This window comes from Cephus cinctus, unplaced genomic scaffold, assembly GCF_000341935.2.
Source record: "Cephus cinctus unplaced genomic scaffold, Ccin1 Ccin1_scaffold1343, whole genome shotgun sequence".
NCBI lineage: Eukaryota > Metazoa > Arthropoda > Insecta > Hymenoptera > Cephidae > Cephus > Cephus cinctus.
This window is the reverse complement of record NW_014333756.1, coordinates 211,823-229,205: the sequence shown is the minus strand read 5'-3', so window position 1 is coordinate 229,205 and position 17,383 is coordinate 211,823. Positions and strand designations below refer to the sequence as shown.

The 17,383-nt window shown below is 35.6% G+C and overlaps 3 protein-coding genes across 4 annotated transcripts in view; 1 reads left to right on the top strand and 2 right to left on the bottom strand.

The window, feature by feature from the left end:
• Window positions 1-6,976, top strand: part of LOC107273001 — an 8,596-nt gene extending 1,620 nt beyond the window's left edge. The window contains exons 2-3 of the mRNA XM_015750761.2: window positions 4,063-4,224; window positions 4,611-6,976. Of these exons, the coding sequence (XP_015606247.1) occupies window positions 4,063-4,224; window positions 4,611-4,819 (371 nt within the window). The 3' untranslated portion in view covers window positions 4,820-6,976. The remainder of the gene's footprint in view (window positions 1-4,062; window positions 4,225-4,610) is intronic.
• An 80-nt stretch (window positions 6,977-7,056) lies between these two features.
• On the bottom strand, window positions 7,057-12,101 carry LOC107272996 (protein germ cell-less). Of its 2 annotated transcripts, XM_025090278.1 has the most exons (8): window positions 11,734-12,101; window positions 10,659-10,782; window positions 10,476-10,572; window positions 9,514-10,153; window positions 9,393-9,452; window positions 9,104-9,349; window positions 8,937-9,027; window positions 7,057-8,849 (listed from the first exon to the last, which is right to left on the bottom strand). In XM_025090278.1, the coding sequence occupies exons 1-8, from the start codon at window positions 11,877-11,879 to the stop codon at window positions 8,718-8,720; spliced, it is 1,536 nt and encodes a 511-aa protein (XP_024946046.1). In that variant the 5' UTR covers window positions 11,880-12,101; the 3' UTR covers window positions 7,057-8,717. The 2 variants fall into 2 exon arrangements, with proteins under 2 accessions (XP_024946046.1, XP_015606242.1); XM_015750756.2 differs by lacking the exon at window positions 9,393-9,452 and having other exon boundaries at window positions 9,104-9,322; window positions 11,734-12,091.
• Window positions 12,102-12,775: 674 nt separating this feature from the next.
• LOC107272993 (zinc finger protein 569) lies at window positions 12,776-17,006 on the bottom strand. Its single transcript, XM_015750751.2, has 9 exons — window positions 16,414-17,006; window positions 15,873-16,339; window positions 15,516-15,794; window positions 15,272-15,452; window positions 14,934-15,188; window positions 14,614-14,853; window positions 14,204-14,542; window positions 13,944-14,113; window positions 12,776-13,867 (listed from the first exon to the last, which is right to left on the bottom strand). The coding sequence occupies exons 1-9, from the start codon at window positions 16,738-16,740 to the stop codon at window positions 13,690-13,692; spliced, it is 2,436 nt and encodes an 811-aa protein (XP_015606237.1). The 5' UTR covers window positions 16,741-17,006; the 3' UTR covers window positions 12,776-13,689.
• Between the last annotated feature and the right edge of the window lie 377 nt (window positions 17,007-17,383).

Here is a 17,383-nt window from a genome sequence, read left to right as displayed (position 1 = left end):
CCCCCAAGTAAACAGCCACGTGTAGCAAGCAATAAAAAAGTAATGATTGCTCGCTTCGAGTAATCAATATACTTAAATCAACACCTCATGGACACGTAGAAGCTTGCGAGGAAGATCGATAGCCATTTTATTCTCCATTAAAGTTAAATCATACAATCCATTCTTCATCACAGCTTGCTTCCTTGGATCAGTTCCGAAATATTGTCTCTGAAGAGACAATCTCAAATAGAATATTTAATAAGGACTATCCAGGATGCACAGGGTTCCAGCACGTATACCTAGTTCTGGTATAATTTTTTAATTTTCTAAATAATGCAGTGACGTCCAGGTTCCCTTGGTTTTGCTTCATTCTAGGTTGTAGACTTGACTTCGGACTAGAACAGTGTATGTATATAGAATTCTTCGCACTAAAATCGTGTATATATGTATACATATACTTATAGTATATAGTATCTTATTTACACAGAGAGACTGAATTGGAACTAGAGTCAGAGTCACAGAGCTTTCCTGGAATTCAAGGTCAAAGTTGTTCCTGGGTAAATCGATATAACGGTTATCATCTGAGGTACTTACATTCACCAACTTTAAGGTCCTTAGTTCTATCTGTGATACGTATGAACATTGGCGAGAATGCACGGAAATGAAAGTCTGCGCATTATAACCATCAGAAAAAGAATATCTATTCCATGCGGGGAATCCCCTAACTTCATGCTGACTTCGTTGGTAGTCCGTAGGGAGAGTTCGGGGCTTCCCCTTTGTCTACTATGTAAATAACTAATCCCTATGAAAGGCCGAGGATAATCAGTTTTGCGTTTCCATATTGTTCAATGAAAAATCAGATCAGCTCATCAAAATAGCAGAGTTAAACGTAAAATTATAAATTATATCAATTTACATAAATTAATATGACATTCGTGGAAAAGATCGATCAAGTGGTTTTAGATGAAACTTTTAATGGCAGTGGGTTCTCTTTGACTGGTACTACGTTAATAAGTGATTTCAAATAATTTTATAATTGACTCAAATTTTAGGATTCGTTATACACAAACCAACCCCCGCAAGGGATATCGAGCGACCCACTTTCACTCTTCTCTCTGTCTTTCCTCCTCTATCTCTTTCTCTTTCTCGTACAGTACCTTGTACAAATATCTTACATACATATATATATATATCCTACGTCATCTTTTCTCCCAGGACAATAGGACATTTTGAGACCATTTCTGAGCCTCCGTATACACATGGGACGTATTTTATTGTTCTCCATTATATACACCTATCATAGACAGAGATGACGTTTTCAAAAAACAAAAGGAAAGATCCACACTCTTCTTCGATTGATCCTTTACATCCAATACAAGATATATCGATCGCCATATTGTTTCAAAATATTTTTTTTTACTTTTATCTAGTTTCATTTGGAAATATGATACTTTTAAAAGAAATTTCAACGTCTGAGGGCTTTTTAAATATTATTCTCAGGTTCTCATACGCTTTTTAACTTCTAGGAGTGTCACGTATATGAGAAGGCCTTCCTTAAGGGTCATGACACGTGATAAGATGGCTTTTACGTAAAATAGTATCTTATTTATCTTTACTTTTGACTTGTTCGTTAGCGTTACTTCTGATGAAATTTCGTGCACGCCATATTTTTCGACAAAACATATATTGCGCTCTGTATATAGGACATACATATACATTCATATACATTCTGTGATACCGTAATAATAGTGGGTGAATCAGGGTAAACAGAGGTAAATAATATAGCTATTAGTAAAGAAGGACTGGCTGGGCGTTTCGTTTGAAAAAGCTCAAAGGCCAGAACAACACCTGGAGCGACTTGACTCGTGGAGTGGCTTGCAAGTCTGCCAACGGGAAAACTAGTTAGATATAGAATTTAAGCGCAAGATAAATTGTAAGTAATTGCTTCTTTATATGAGCCGTTCAGTGCACACATCGATTAACTCCATAAAACAAAAAGTTGAGAAATGCGATGAAGTAATGTATATTGTAAATTACTTATTATTCAATGGCCAAAAAAATTGTGCCGTTTAATGGTGCTAATCTTTATTATTCAGGAAAGTTATTATAAATGCCGTTCGTATATCGCAGAGAGAATAATTCATTCGAATGTCTGTTGTAAATTTTACTTGTAGAGCGACTCCAGCAGTAAATGGACGCGTTCACGTAAATTATATCTATATATGAGCCGTTCAGTGCACACATCGATTAACTCCATAAAACAAAAAGTTGAGAAATGCGATGAAGTAATGTATATTGTAAATTACTTATTATTCAATGGCCAAAAAAATTGTGCCGTTTAATGGTGCTAATCTTTATTATTCAGGAAAGTTATTATAAATATAAAAAGTTATGACTATACCAAGTGCTTTGACACTTAAATTTAAGATTTTTCAAAAAGTGGAGTTAATCGATGTGTGCACTGAGCGGCTCATATATAAAAAAGTATAATCTATATAGTATATAACTTCATACGCCATCTTTGTTCCGTTTCGAATAAATAATAAATACAAATTTTAGCGCGCCATCTACGATGCACATAACAAAGTACTCAGGTATACATTGTTACCAGTGACATCACATGAAAAATGTATAAAAGACAGACGAAGTCAACAGAATAAAATATACTTTGTAACTTCAAACTGATATACTTATTATTCCGTAGAGGAAGTATGACGATTTTGAAAATTCTTTTCTTTTTCAAAATAAAAAAATAATTTAATTCCTTACGCATGTCCATTTGGATTGTCAAAGCCTAGGCGATTGAATTGACTGAACGAAGAGTCTTTTGTCACGGCTGACGCTTTGTTTGCGCGATTCACGTCGAGCAGATTAGAAATGAAATCGAGAAGAAAAAAAGATGGCTATAGAATCGTCCCAAAGACTCTCGATAGATTTTGCTTCAATGGCTTTTTTCGCGCGGCTTATGGTCCGCAGGTTAGTTCGTTGAATCTGTTACATATACCTAGTGCATGTATTATATATATATATATACATATATATATATATATATATATAACCGAATCCTGGCGAATTATCGATTCCGCATGCGGACCTGCTCGACTTTTAAGAATTTCTTATCGACTGCGTGTACCACCCTAATGGGAACAGTTTATCGTAATGCTACCTAACCTCAAAATTATCACGTACCAATTAAGTCCAACGTTTTCGTTGGAGAAAGCTATGGAGAAACGCAAGTTAACCAGATATCGTAAGACGATTAAACAACAGGACATTTTTGTTTTAAATTTAGTGCAGTCGTATCGTTATATTCACGTCTTATTCTCAGCAGGCACATTATCGTCGTATATTTCCTCTTAATATGATACTTATATAATAAGTGTATAAATATCAACATGACATTATATATTCTGGACTGCCTTGTCCTCGGCTCTATGACAGTTCTCAATTATACATATAAAATTTCAAATGTCAATGAAATGTCAGTGGATTAAGAATTTTGGAGAATATCTCAGGAAAATTAGGTATAGAAAGGGGTTGGTAAAGTTGAAAATTGTGGATAAATAAGAAATTAATTTTTTTTCAATAGAGAATGTAAAATTCCCAAGGCCACCTGTATAATTGTATCCAGGAAGCATTAATGGTTCATCCGCTCAGAGATATCGTTCTCAGGCAATACGGATACTGGAAACAAGGGTAGATCCAGAGAGGGTGAAAGGGACTTAAGAGGGATGCAGCGTGACGTAAGCTGCAGGCGAGCATAAATGGCCCATTGAGGGTTAGAAATAGCATTGGGATTGCATGGCGGGTCGATAGGGGGTTGATGACGTCACGTACCACTGCCCCAGTTTTCACGAGACGCTAGGGAGACTCCTGTTAACCTGGGTGGTTGGGTAATCATCCCCCAATCAATCCAGGAGCATGCCATCCACGTGCATATATACTTACCAGGACTTCTTCTAACTTCATGACCTTCCGCGTCCACTAGGAGTTACCGTTCGATAGCCGCAGATCCTTCACTTCCCTTACTTACCTGGAATCCTCACAATTTAGTATTGATCTGTTCTATTCTTTTTTTTTTAGGCCAGGCAATAATTTGCTACGAGTGTAACAGCGAGTACGATCCAAGATGTGGTGATCCCTTTGATCCATACAGCCTCGGCACTGTTAACTGCAGTTTTCAACCCCGTTTAGAACGTCTCAAGCATCTGGAGCCGACTATCTGCAGGAAAATATCACAGAAAGGTATAACACTTTATTATCATTCTGTAATCATATACTGATAAAGCTTGTTAGAATTTAGATTAACAATGAAGATAGACTCAGATACGAGGATAGTGACTTCCATTGGTACCGGAAGTAATGATTGCTATTACTGGCATTTTGCGAGTGGTAAGGTAGGGTAGGTCTGCAATGCGGTCTCCTCATTGTACTCCTCCTAACCGTATACAAGGGAAGAATTCCCAGTTCGAATCAGCAGAGTCTCAAGAGTCCAAAGATATGAGTACTGGAATTTTTTTTAAATTTTTTTTAAATTTTTTACTTCTACATCGTTCCTACATTGATATTTATTTATATTATGTATTTGATCTTTTTCTTGAGACTGACTTAAATATTTTATCATTTTTCAGTATATGGTAAAACAAGGGTTGTACGAGGATGCGGATACATTACGGACGTAAAAGACAATCACGAATGTCTGGTTAGAAGCGGAACACACGACGTGCATGGCTTTTACTGTGCGTGTACTGAAGACCTTTGTAACGGAGCCGATCCAAAGCTACCATCAGCAGTAATGATAGCCGTCCTGGGAATCATCTTGGCGTGGACAACCATCTAGAGGGTGGCCTCTTAGGAAGATCTAATGACCGTAGCTGATTCGATACTACTGACAGACTTGCTCCAGTTTGTAGGCTGCTCCCCGGGACTCGATAATCCTGAGATCAGGAATATCCGTTCTTTTGAGGACTTATGAGGATGCTGGAACGCTGACGCGGAACACAGAACAACAACCCCTTGTAATAAACATATCAAGTGGAATAGTGCTCTGCACATAGTCATCGATCGATTCTGATTGTTTTCTACTGAAATCCTAAAGATCAATCGATAACGCTGAAGCGTTCAAGAAATGTATGAAAATTAATTCAAGAAAATCGTTATTATTTGCTCAAACAGTCGTGGACACCGGATGGAATTGATCGTACGAATTGAATCGGTATACTTTATGGGATCAGAGAATGATTTGAAGAAATACAAGGAGTTGCTGCAGTGGATTTAAGATTGAATGCAAGAATCGATTACATTAAGTAGTAAGACAAACTGCCAGATACTAGACCTTATCATTTTTGCAATACATTAGGTGATAGTATAGTTAGTGAACGAGAAGTAGAGAAGGAGGTGTCGAATATTAATTCAAAAACACGTGAAGAGAACGAAGATAAAGGGTTGATTAGACTAATAATAAGGTCATGTCCAAGACCTATGCTTTGTTGAAAAAATTTTGATTCTGTGGTGCAACAAGAGGACGGAGCAGAAATCAATAAATACAAAGAAGAATCGAACGAACACGTCCACACCTTGTTCGTTAAATGATGTTCTTTGCGCCGTTTCATAATGGAGGCGGCTTGTTAGAGTTCGTCGCAAAGTGAATTAATTAGTGTCTAAATATTAAAGGGCAATAATGCTTTCAATGACGTCTAATTAAACGACCTAAAGCGTTATTCGTACAAAGATTAATTAAACCACATTAGGCGAATACATCTTCTCCACGTAGAGCATTGACGTGTAACACGTACCTGTAGGTAGTAGTGATTCTGTGCAAGGAATTTAAAAAAGTGCAAACCCTCGACACCTCCAGTTATAAATAAAATATCGCGCCTTGATGGACTTTGAAATAAAATGCGTTTAGATAGAGATAATAGCCGGATGGTGATACGAAGAGAAAAAGATGGGAGGGGGAAGAGAGGGGTGAAGGAGATTTTGCAAATTTACAAAAGAATTAATCGCGAATTAATACCAAATTTGTAGTTCGCTTAAACGAGATGAACACTTTACACACGCAAGTCCTAATTCGAGAGCAATAAAAAAAAGAAGTACTCTCCTTCGAATCGTCCCAGGAGTACACACCCAAATTAGCGTACAGAAAATGAAAACTGATAATCTAAGTATATTGATATAAACGTGAATGCTCGATATCACGTGAAAAAAGAAAGAAAGAGAATAACAAATTAAATACACTGCTCTGATCAGACACTCGACACGGAGCGCAAATCTTGTTAACTGCTGGCTCGCATTCTTTTGATACAGATCTGTATTATTATTTATTATCGTTCTTATTGTTACTACTGTTATCAATCTTTTTAAGTCGCGCACGAATTCGTCAGTCGTACTACGAGCCGGGATGTTGAACTTTATGTTATAAATTGTTAAAATTCCCTCTTGGATCGTGGATTATTTAATGAAATACATATCAATACGGATGAGAAGTTATATCGTCATGATTGTCTCTCAATGTCAATGATCTGGCAACTTGACAGTACAATTTCTTAAGGTCCTTTGACAACATATCGGTCATAATGTTCATCTAGCAATAACAGAGTCTCATCTCGTCACATCACTGCCCTATCCTTGAGCAAAACTGCTGTTTCTCTAATGCGTGATATTTCGCTAAAAATATATAAAAACGTCCACTCCAATTCCAGGAGGAGATAGGAATTATAAAGGAAACTAGTAAAAAATAAGAGCAGAGAGAACGGGATACAAAAAAATAATAAATATGTCAGACGTATTCACTGAAACGAGACATTGTTGTCCAATGTAAATGACAAAGCAGCCTCGATCTTCCTATTGTATCAAGAGAATGTCCAAGTCAAGATTTATGAATTTATTTATAAATAATTATTGTAAAATGATATATTGTACACACAGAGACACACCTTGTATAGAAAAATATTGTATCAATAAAGTGTTAAACGGTTACAAAAAATGAGAAGAACAAGATACAAATGTAAAAGCCTTCATTTGTGATCCATCTAGTCGTACGGATAGATTGAATATTTTGAACACTGAATCAAATTATTATAATTATATAAACTCTTTATTACAAAGTGTGTAGTATACATTTCGGTACAGGTACACAATACTAATTCACAGCCTAGAGAAAGATTAGACAGTGCCGAATAAGGTGGCGATTCAAAAAATAATATAATAAAATTCTATATTTAATTGATCGATCAAAAATAAGAATTAATTCTCCTTATTGTTCACTGTCTAAACCTTCTCTAATCGCGCAAAAAAACATTCTAATTCTCTGTCGACCTCTGTGCAGTGTCGTCCAGAGGATATAACGTATTGGAAAAGGCGCTTTCCGAAAGTACACGGCATTATACAATATAACACTATATATAAAAAGAAAGTAAAAGCTTATCAAAATTTCTAAAAAAAATAAAACAAATAAATCTCGCCGCCGGTTGCTATTCCAACTTTCCAAGCAGATCCTGGTTTCGGAAGAAAAGTATTATTCGCAATATAAAAGAAAAGGCACCAATGTCACGTCCCAATATGAATAATTATATAATTCCAGAGTTTGTGCCACAATGCATCTATTAAGGAATGCACTTTGTTTTTTCTAAGATTACAAATGTTTTGAATCCACAGTGAAGTCGTAAACTGCATTTCCTGTTCTGAAGGAAATTCTTTTTCTTATTATCTTGAATAAGATAACGACTGCTAGAAATTGATAAGAAGTACTATTGGGACATGATGAGAATGAATTTGAATAAATTTCTAAAAAGTCTGTTTCGCTTCTACTTTACAATTTACAATATCAAAGAAAGAAGACATTTAATTCAATATCACCGAATATTTTTAACGGAAAAGAAGATAAATTAATATATGGAATGATACGATACTTATTAACTACCGTTATTCGCTACATGAAAGCGAATATAATGAAATTTTTTTATATCAATACTCATTAAAGAAGGAAATTTCATGATAAATCCTGCATAATTTCTATGCACCTAGAATCATGACGAGAACCTTGATGACTGTCAATGAATTTTTATTGATCAAGGGATTAGCACCATTTCTATTCACTGGATTCCGGTATTATGCTCAAATAACGAATGTGAGGTTAATTAATTATCTGCATATATTAATTATTAAAGCAAAGCGTTAATCATTACATGTCCATTCGTAATTAGGGACCGAAAGAGCCAAAAATAGATAATTATTAGTAATTCTTTTTGATTGCAATTAATTAAAATACCAAACCGAAAGGATACACATGGTTTTATAATTTTAAAGCAGCTACAGAGAAGATCTTATTACGTAATTCGAGAAAGTGCCAGCACATGAAAAACGAAGATATTCTACAAGCAGGACTAGAACTTAAACAAGGGCGTACTTGCGGTCTGAATTCCTTTTTTCAATTTTCCTTTTTTTTTTATAAAAATATCCACCAAAGAATTACGACTATAATTTGTTCATAGTACCAGAATAATTTTTTTATCCTCAAAATAAACAATGTATGATAAAGTTAATGTTTCTACAATTCATTGTTACGATCGTAACGACGTAGTTGCCTTTAAATTATCAATATTTGAGAAATAATATGTCGTTGCGAATTTTTTTGGACTAGCATAATTATGGAAATCATACGAACGAGATACATGTAACCAAGTAGGCACCATCCATGTAGATTTACTTAACAGTATTGTCGGTGGAGACCAGTTGGGCTAAGTATCCGAAAGTGTCGTGACGTCAGGTGATTTAGTTTCATCAGTGTCCGAGAATGGCGTGACGACTTGCAGATTGACAGATATGTACAAAGGATAAGTTAATTGTTTATCGAGGGACATCACTTGTTGCTGAAACATATTACACGGTAACAACATAATCAGTACTTGGGTATAATTTTATTCAAATAAATAACTATATTTGGATGAAAAACTCACATCTTCATTTCTGTGCAAAGAAATTCTGTGTATTCCTGAGTCTTGGATATGCTTCACTTGCCTTTGTTCATCCAAGGAAATAAGAGATACTCTGTAAAGGTGAAAAAGTATTGTTTAGACAGTGTTTGATTAATACAAAGTTTAAGATAGTTGTTCTAAAGACATACCTTATAATAATATTATGTTTGCTATGATTAGCCTTTATGTGATCTGTATCCAGTTTGTTATTTCTTCGAATCCTGAAGGTTGTAGTGTCCAGGTAAGCTACCAAATCCAAACCAAAATGGAAAGCTGTCCACCTCCAAACGTGTTCACCAGCTTTTTGTACACACCTTCCACACCTGAAGCATTCTTTGGCGAACTCCTCTTCGCTCATCTGTTTTGGCCTGTTACGTAAGAAATGGAGGATTACACTTTTTTGGGTATGTTGTATCATCCAGGTAGCTGATTAGGTACCTAGTAATTTTAAGTCGACAGGAAAACAGAGATGCAAGGACAGGGATGTTGCCCAGGAATCTAGGAGGTTAGAGGATGTACTTGAGGTTTGTATTTCATTTGAGAAATTAGAAAAACTTACCCTCTATCTTTTCGTGCATCTATGCGTAACAGGTGTAACCATTGTTCCTTATATGCATTGTGAAGCCAATCAGGGGGAATGAGATTATCGGAGTACAAAATTTGGACATCCTGATCATGAAGAAGTAAATATTTCATTCTCAATGTCTTAAAAGGTGCGGCAAATTCTTTTCCTTCGTCAGTTGCCAAAAATGGCTCCGTCCAAGTGTGATTTTTAAAATATGTGTCTATCTGCAATGGGTCCTCGTCATTATGGATGTGAACGAATAGCCATATCCGCAGCATCATGTATATGCAGAATTCCGTCTGCATCACGACCAAGTTAGGACTTGTGATTAGTTCCACCATTAATTCTGGGGTGATCTCTTTTAAAAATGTTGGATGTAACCATCCGTAACCCAGAAGGTTTACTTCGAGCCATCTCCTGGCTGCAGTTCTAACTGTGGGTACACCATAGGAGACAGCAGCATTGTAATAAGGAACTACAGTTTTGATATTCGTTGTCTCAATCATGATATCTGTGCACTGATCAATCAGGCCTTGTAATTGAAATAGTGTTGCAGTGGCCAAAATGGAAATGACATCCTTTGGTTCCAAACTGAGCTCGTCATGGTAAAACGAGCCAAGAACTGTGAATAGAGCTGAAAGATATTTGGCAGAGTTAGTCAAAAATACATTTGAAATGAAATATATCTAATTTTTAACGTCATGAGACTTTGTGCAGTGCAGGCAGAAAGTTTTTTGACATCGAATGTTATTCCTAAAAGGGCATTGGACTTGTTCATATGTAGGTATATAGCGGTCATACACCTACACTGAGGAACTACAATGACCAACTCCCACAGAAACTTTCTCTTTTATGTCCTGTTCAGAGTTAAACCTCTTATGATGAATGATTGATAAATCAAAACACGATTTTCTCAAATTACTTAGTTTCATTAAGAACTGACAGATTATACTTACAGTCCTGTGTTATGTTTGGATCCGCTATTTCCACATTGATGATCTTTTCATTTGCCTCCCTCCAGGAACCACAAAACATACTGGCAAAATAAGGGCTCTGTGAACATATTTCATGAAATTTAACTTTACTGATTTTATATTTCATGCAAAATAGTTAATGAAAAGTTTTAAAACAATTATTACTTGACTGATATAGACTTTGTGCAATCGCCATGCTTTTCCAAGCATTAGAACAGTTACATCACTGCCCTTTTCTTCTTGAAATAAAGTCTTATAAATATATTGTGCAGTTGTAAGTAATTTTCTCCTGAAAATAAATAATTAAATTGTTTAATCTCTAAATAATTTAAATTATCCTAATAAATTCTATCATAATACAACCTCACAGAAATATTCAACTATGTTGTAACGTAACTAATAATGTCCTATCAATTTTTTTCACATATCTTATGTATACTGTGGTTATATATATACTGATGATGATGGTAAGTATGATGTCATCGCTATAGAAAAGAAAGCTATGCTCAAGTAAAATGTTCAAATACAAACAGCAATATACATAAAGATAATGAAACATGATTATCTTGGCACCATATAAATTTATAAAATGGTATATTTTTAGAAGTAGGAATGTATAGTCTCCTGAATATTTATGTGTGTATATTGTGTAATGCATAGATACATATAAACACAAGCTGAATGATGGCCATGTGCACGTAAAGTAGGTCACACTAAACATGGTGTTGGGATATCATAATAAATGCCCTGTACCAATTATAGACAAAAATACTTTCATCCTCAAAGATCCTACCATACAAGATAAAGATATGACTTTATTCCTAGCAGGAAACGCTCGTCACACTGATTAGCAAATAAACGATCGTACGTGAAATAAATTAATGAAAAACTATTCAGAATTGTCAAATATTATTTCAGCCCAAGAAGAATGTCTAAATATCATATTCCCTATGAAAGTTCACAGGCAATGCCTCATTATAAATTTTTCCATCAGATACGTGTACGACAGGATTATTTCCTTAGGAAATATAATTCATACTTATATGTCATACATCCTATGAAAAGTATTAAATGTTCTCCATGTTCCTAGCCGAAATTCAGTTCAAGGCCTGTGGACGCCAAATGAACAACAAAGAGCTATAGGTGTGCAGCAAAAAATAATAATAAAGCATTCGAACTAATGGCGTTTCATTTCCTCGTCATCGTGAAGGCTAAAAAAGGTCTCATATAAGGCACTCACTTTTTCGGCGTTTGAAGCGTTTTGTCGATGAAGTCCGATTCAGAATCAAAATCATCTTCTTCAATGCATTTTCGTTTGCGACCGCGATAAACGGAATTCACCGCGATGTTGGAAGCGGAGGCAATTCTGCTCACATAACTGCCCATCTTGCGGAAACGAAGGCACTCGCGGTCACTTTATTTCCGCTTGTTATTCAAGGTATCTTGTCGATTTTCAGCATCGTCCGCTCAGGATAGTCGTCAAAAGCTACCGGAGATCGTCCGCAGCAAAACGTAAACATTTTGTGCAACCTGCGCACCACGGCGCAGCTGTTTCACCCACACAGGAAGAACGAAGACAGAGATAGACAGGCGATATAATCCCTTCGACGTAATTCGAGAAGTGCAGGGAACTAATAGTAGCGCCATCTTGATGTAAGAACTATTTTTTTCATAATTTTACAATAATGTAGCTGTATTTATTATGTATACTTATTATTTTGTCAGGGTAAAATTGCAATCTATCTTTTTGTGACAATAAGTAAATTTATTTTTTTCTTCCTTATAATGTAACAAAAAGAAAGATCAGTTATTAAACGCAAAATGATATTTGAAAGGACTCCGACGATAATGAAAATGATTTATGACTACGTATTTATAATTCTAATACTTGATGCTTATCTTTTGTCGATTGTAATACTATATTTGCTTTCTGAATGTAGATACATAAATATATATATACACATATATCGTAATTATAAAAAGAATATTCTTATCATCTGCACGTATAAAATGCTTAAATTCAACAATGAGCAAAATCTACAATAAGATACCAAACTGTAAGACAATGATGAATATTCTCCATCTCTATAGAATGTGATTTTCTTTACATTGTATAGGGATCTAGGAACTCAATCTTCTATTACACATAAACTGTAAATATTTAATGACATTTAATTCTAGGCACAAATATATAATCATCATCTTGATACCAAGGGCTTTGGTATCCTTATCGATAAACATTCTATATATGTCAATGGTCAATGAAGGTATATTATATGATCTATGAAAACTAAATGTTTATTGGTTTCTTATTGGAGATCGACTCTTATACCAATTACCACTTATCTAAAGAAATATTGTGGGTTTATAGTATAAATGTAAGGATCAATTTAAGAAAGTGGACACTGGCAGTAGGTAGAGACCACAAGCAGATCCTACAATTATTTTCACTTTGTAATCAATGGTACCGTATCTGCCTGCATCTATAAAGTAGCTAGAAAATATTAATATAAAATTATATGGAACCGTTATTCCATGTTTTTGCAATGCCTTTAAAATCCATTGCGATGTTCATAATAGAGAAGCACCCTCTCTTGCCAATTACTGATTTAAACGTAGAAGGATAATTCTGAGTCCAATAAGTTTAACATTCAGGCAAACACGGTAGTAAAAAATATACTATATCAGCCATCGTATATATATATCCATATATATAAATACTAAATATATTTCCTACAGCACGTAAGACACTACGTATTAGTCTTTAGTCTACACTGTTCGTCCAATGTGGACCACGATTGTTAAGGCTTAGTTCATAGAAAACTACGGGAACGCTTATTTTCAATTTCTCACTGAGAAATTATACCCAGAGCGGCAGACAATTCCAGTTTAAAATTTAACTGATTGCAGAAAATTTATGAAGCCACAATATCAAGATATGTCAACCATACTACGTTTTTAAGTATTTCTTGTAGTTAACATGCGAACACCAATATCATATAAGAATATTGTCATTAATTTGAAAAGAAAAAGAATAAAACTTTGAATCCATTTTTTTTTATGTAAACTTCTGCAGTTTCCTGATTTTCTGACATAGACGTGAAAAGCCTGCCTATTCGAATGCTCATTAGTGCGCTCTACGTTAAACCCTTTTGTTTTTCATAAACATGTAAAAAGAATTAAAACCATTGATTTTTTACTTCTCAGACTCGTCTGGATGATCTGTCTTAATATGATGCGTAAATGTATACTGTGTTGTGAACCGCTTTTTACAATATGGACATTGATACGGCATCACAGGATGAGCTGATCTTAAATGAGCCACAGCTAATTCGCGTAGAACAAATGGCGACTGACAGACACCACAACGATATCTGAAATAGAAAAATAAATTTAAAAATCCGAATCGGATACGCTAAGATATTTGCTTAATATAAAAGATTTATATACCCTCCAGGTGTTCTTATGAGTGTCCTTTTGACAGGTGTTGGTGTACTTTCTTCTTTAATTTCTACTTTAGGTTCAAGTAGCATTGATGTACCGGGGGATGATTCCGGTGAAAGTTTTGGCATCGATTCCATTCCTAATTCCTTTTTTAATTCTTGCTTCTTCACTTGCATCTGCACAAGTTCAATTAAAAAAAAAAAAAAAAAATAATTAGTCTGACTCAATAGGAAATCCTGACGGCGTCATTCTTCCGCAGTACCTACCATCGCGTGAGCCTCTGTATGCACTCTCATATGAGAATTCCTAGATTGTGAATTCGTGAAAGTGGCACTGCATTTGGAGCACTTATATCTGTTCTTCGAGGTACTAAACTGGGACTGAGATTTCTGCGAAGCAGACCTCTTACCAAACAGTGGCTTCCCAGGACACTGATGTGCCATTAATGATAATTCTTTGAAGAAAATCTTATTGCACTTCGGACAGTGATAGGTCTTATCAACAATATGCGTAGCTACGTGTGCTTTGTGCTGTGCCTTATCCGTGAAGGTTTTATTACACGTGGAACATGAATGGACAGTTAAACTTCCACGTTTATGAGACACCTGAAATGGAGACCAGTGTAATTTGCTCTTTGGTTCCAACAGTTTTTTGTTCAACATCCTTGGATACTCACCTCGTGCCTGAGAAGCTGCCATTTTTCTTTAAAACTCTTTTTGCACACACGACAACTGAAACTCTTGTACACGTAACTATCCGAGTGAGTCTGCAAGTGGGTCAACATCGTTGTGTGATCGCTGAACCATTGCGAACAGATACCACAGCGCGCTACGTTCTTTGATCCACTACTATTTAATTGACTGTTACGCTTTGCAGATGGTTGACCGTCGATAGGAACGCCGTTGTCTTCTACAATCTAGAGGATCGTTAGAAAAAGCAGATGAATAATTAAAAATGGATTTAAAAAAATAAGTGAGCTTACTGACAGTAAATTACCTCTGAATAAGTCCTAGTTCTTCCACGAGTTCTGGCTTCCCTAGCTTCCCTAGCTTCTCTTTCAGCATTCAGAGCTTCTTCCTGTTCTACACTAGCCATAACAGGAGTCATCACTGGCTGCTGATTATGCTCACTAAGTCGATGTGCTGCTAACCGTATAAAAAGTCCAAAAGAACGGCCACAGGTTTCACACTTGTATTTTTTTGGCTCGTGAGTTCGCATGTGATTAGATAGTGCACTCTGCTGCGTACATACCTGAAGCAAGATCCAAATTTTTACATGAATACCAAAGAATACTTTGAACTTTGTATATCAATTGATTTAAAAGTTTTTAGTACCTTTCCACAGGTGGGACAAGTTAGTGACTTGACACATTCAGCAAAATGATCTCTTTTAAGCTCTCGCTGTAGCTCTTCTACTGGAGGAACTGAAATTGTGGGTAGTATCGATGACTGTGAAAGAGATTCTGGTTCATGAAGCATCTTGTGGACTTCGTACAATTCGGCATTTGGAAAAAATCTATTGATAGGGAATATTGATTTATGTATTACCGATATGAGACCATGTAGTCAAATTTAATACCTATTGCAAAGTGGGCACCAGGTATTCGATCCAAGTACCGACGTGGTGGATTGGTGATCACGTAGTCTGTGATGTCGCAACATTTCCCAGCTAACGAATTCACGATCACACTGATTACATGATTTGAGGGATTTCTCGAAGTCTAGAATAATTTTTAGGTGATCACTACCCTCATGTTTCGCAAGATCTTCCACTGTTTCGAAGACGGAGTTACACGTTTTACACGTATATTTACGAGGACAATTTAGATTCATGTGTTTCATTAAGCTCTCCTTTGTTCTGAATACGAGAGGAATAAATTTGTTAAAATTCATGCGCAATATATGTCAAGCATTCAAAGATAGAGTTACAATATACCTATAATAATTATTACATGGTGAACACCACCATTGGGAACTAAGACCAACCCTTGGTTTCAATTCTTTACGGTCGTTTAATGTTAAACTACCCGTTAGCACCTGTTCTAATATGCTAGTTCGCTTCTCTTCCCTTTTGGTATTTGATTTTCCATTTTGAGGATCATTCAGACGATCCTCAAGCAGTATATTATTGTCTTCCATGGATCCTGTTTCATCAAATATACTTCTCGAACTTCTCTCAAAATCAGGCAAATCTTCTGTTGCTATATCATCTTTAAGAATTGCATCTGTGGGTTCTTCTTTTATTTGAACCTCACATGGTAATTCTGGCAAAGGTTCGATACAACTATTTGATTGAACGGTATCCATAAAATTGACTGGAGTAGAAGGACTTTCAATTGGCAGTGTTGCTGGTAAAGGAACCAATGGTGGTGGAGCTCTAGATTTCTCTTTGCACAGTTGTACCTAGAATGAAAATCTTATTGATATAAGATTGAAACATAAATTCTTTCATGAAACTATGTCATTAAAATAAGTACCTGACAAGGATCTGGAGAGTTTCTCATAGCATCCAAAAATATTTGCACTGATTCAGACTCTCTGAGTGTAAGTAGTTTTATATGCATACTCTTATAAACATTCAAGCAATACTCTCTAAATTCATACGCATCGTCTAATCTCGCTGCACAAAACTGACAAATTTGTTTAGGCAGTGGATCGGTTTTGTAAACCATTACCGGTAAGCATGCTCGTAACTTCTGAGCAACCTTACGTTGAAGACCCTCTTCTCCAAATATAGGTAACATTTCACTCTTCTGCTCAGAGCAAAGTCTGCAGCTATTCTCCCAATTGTTTGTTAGAGCCATTTTGTAAGGTTATAAACTCAAGATATTGTTTATGAAACTGTTGAATGTAGCGTTGAAATGTAGATATCCTCGAGGTCGTAGAACCCAAATTTCATCAATGAAAAAGGGACCAGGATGCAATTAGGTTAGAGAACAAGTAGCAAGATTTATGAGAGACAGAGCTAAACTTGCTCAATCCTGATGGCATTTTCGTTAAGTCTCGTGTTCGGCCAACTTGATAATAACTATGAAGACTTCGAATTCTGCTAAACTAAACATTTTTCTGCATACTTTCACTTGAACTCGATTCGTACAACCAGAGGCAGCCTTTAAAGTGTAACAATTGGAAAACCGGTTTTCACAACGTAATACACGCTTTTCACACGTATATCACTTTTGAAAATTGAACTATGCCTTTCAGTATACTATAGACACATTGGTTTAACCAAAAATTGCATTGTTCTGTTCAAAAACAGCCCACGTTTTTATAGATTTTTGACAGAAATCCTCAACACTTGAACAAGTTGCCATTTGCGGTTGTATTGCGGATCCGTTCAAATGCACTCACGGCTATAGAATATTCGTCGTAACTTCGTTCCATCAAACCATACATTTCTTTCACAAAATCAACCTGTTTTCTTTCATGAATATTGTTCCTTTATTC

Excerpts from the sequence above, each read along its gene's own strand:
- LOC107272993 (XM_015750751.2), bottom strand. The coding sequence starts at position 16,740 with ATGGCTCTAACAAACAATTGGGAGAATAGCTGCAGACTTTGCTCTGAG. Across the intron at positions 14,543-14,613 it reads GGCAGCTTCTCAGGCACGAG|GTGTCTCATAAACGTGGAAG; the intron begins GTGAGTATCCAA and ends TCTCCATTTCAG. Across the intron at positions 13,868-13,943 it reads CTCATAAGAACACCTGGAGG|ATATCGTTGTGGTGTCTGTC; the intron begins GTATATAAATCT and ends TTTCTATTTCAG.
- LOC107272996 (XM_025090278.1), bottom strand. The coding sequence starts at position 11,879 with ATGGGCAGTTATGTGAGCAGAATTGCCTCCGCTTCCAACATCGCGGTG. Across the intron at positions 9,350-9,392 it reads TGTCGACTTAAAATTACTAG|TGTAATCCTCCATTTCTTAC; the intron begins GTACCTAATCAG and ends TACCCAAAAAAG. Across the intron at positions 9,028-9,103 it reads AAACATAATATTATTATAAG|AGTATCTCTTATTTCCTTGG; the intron begins GTATGTCTTTAG and ends TCACCTTTACAG.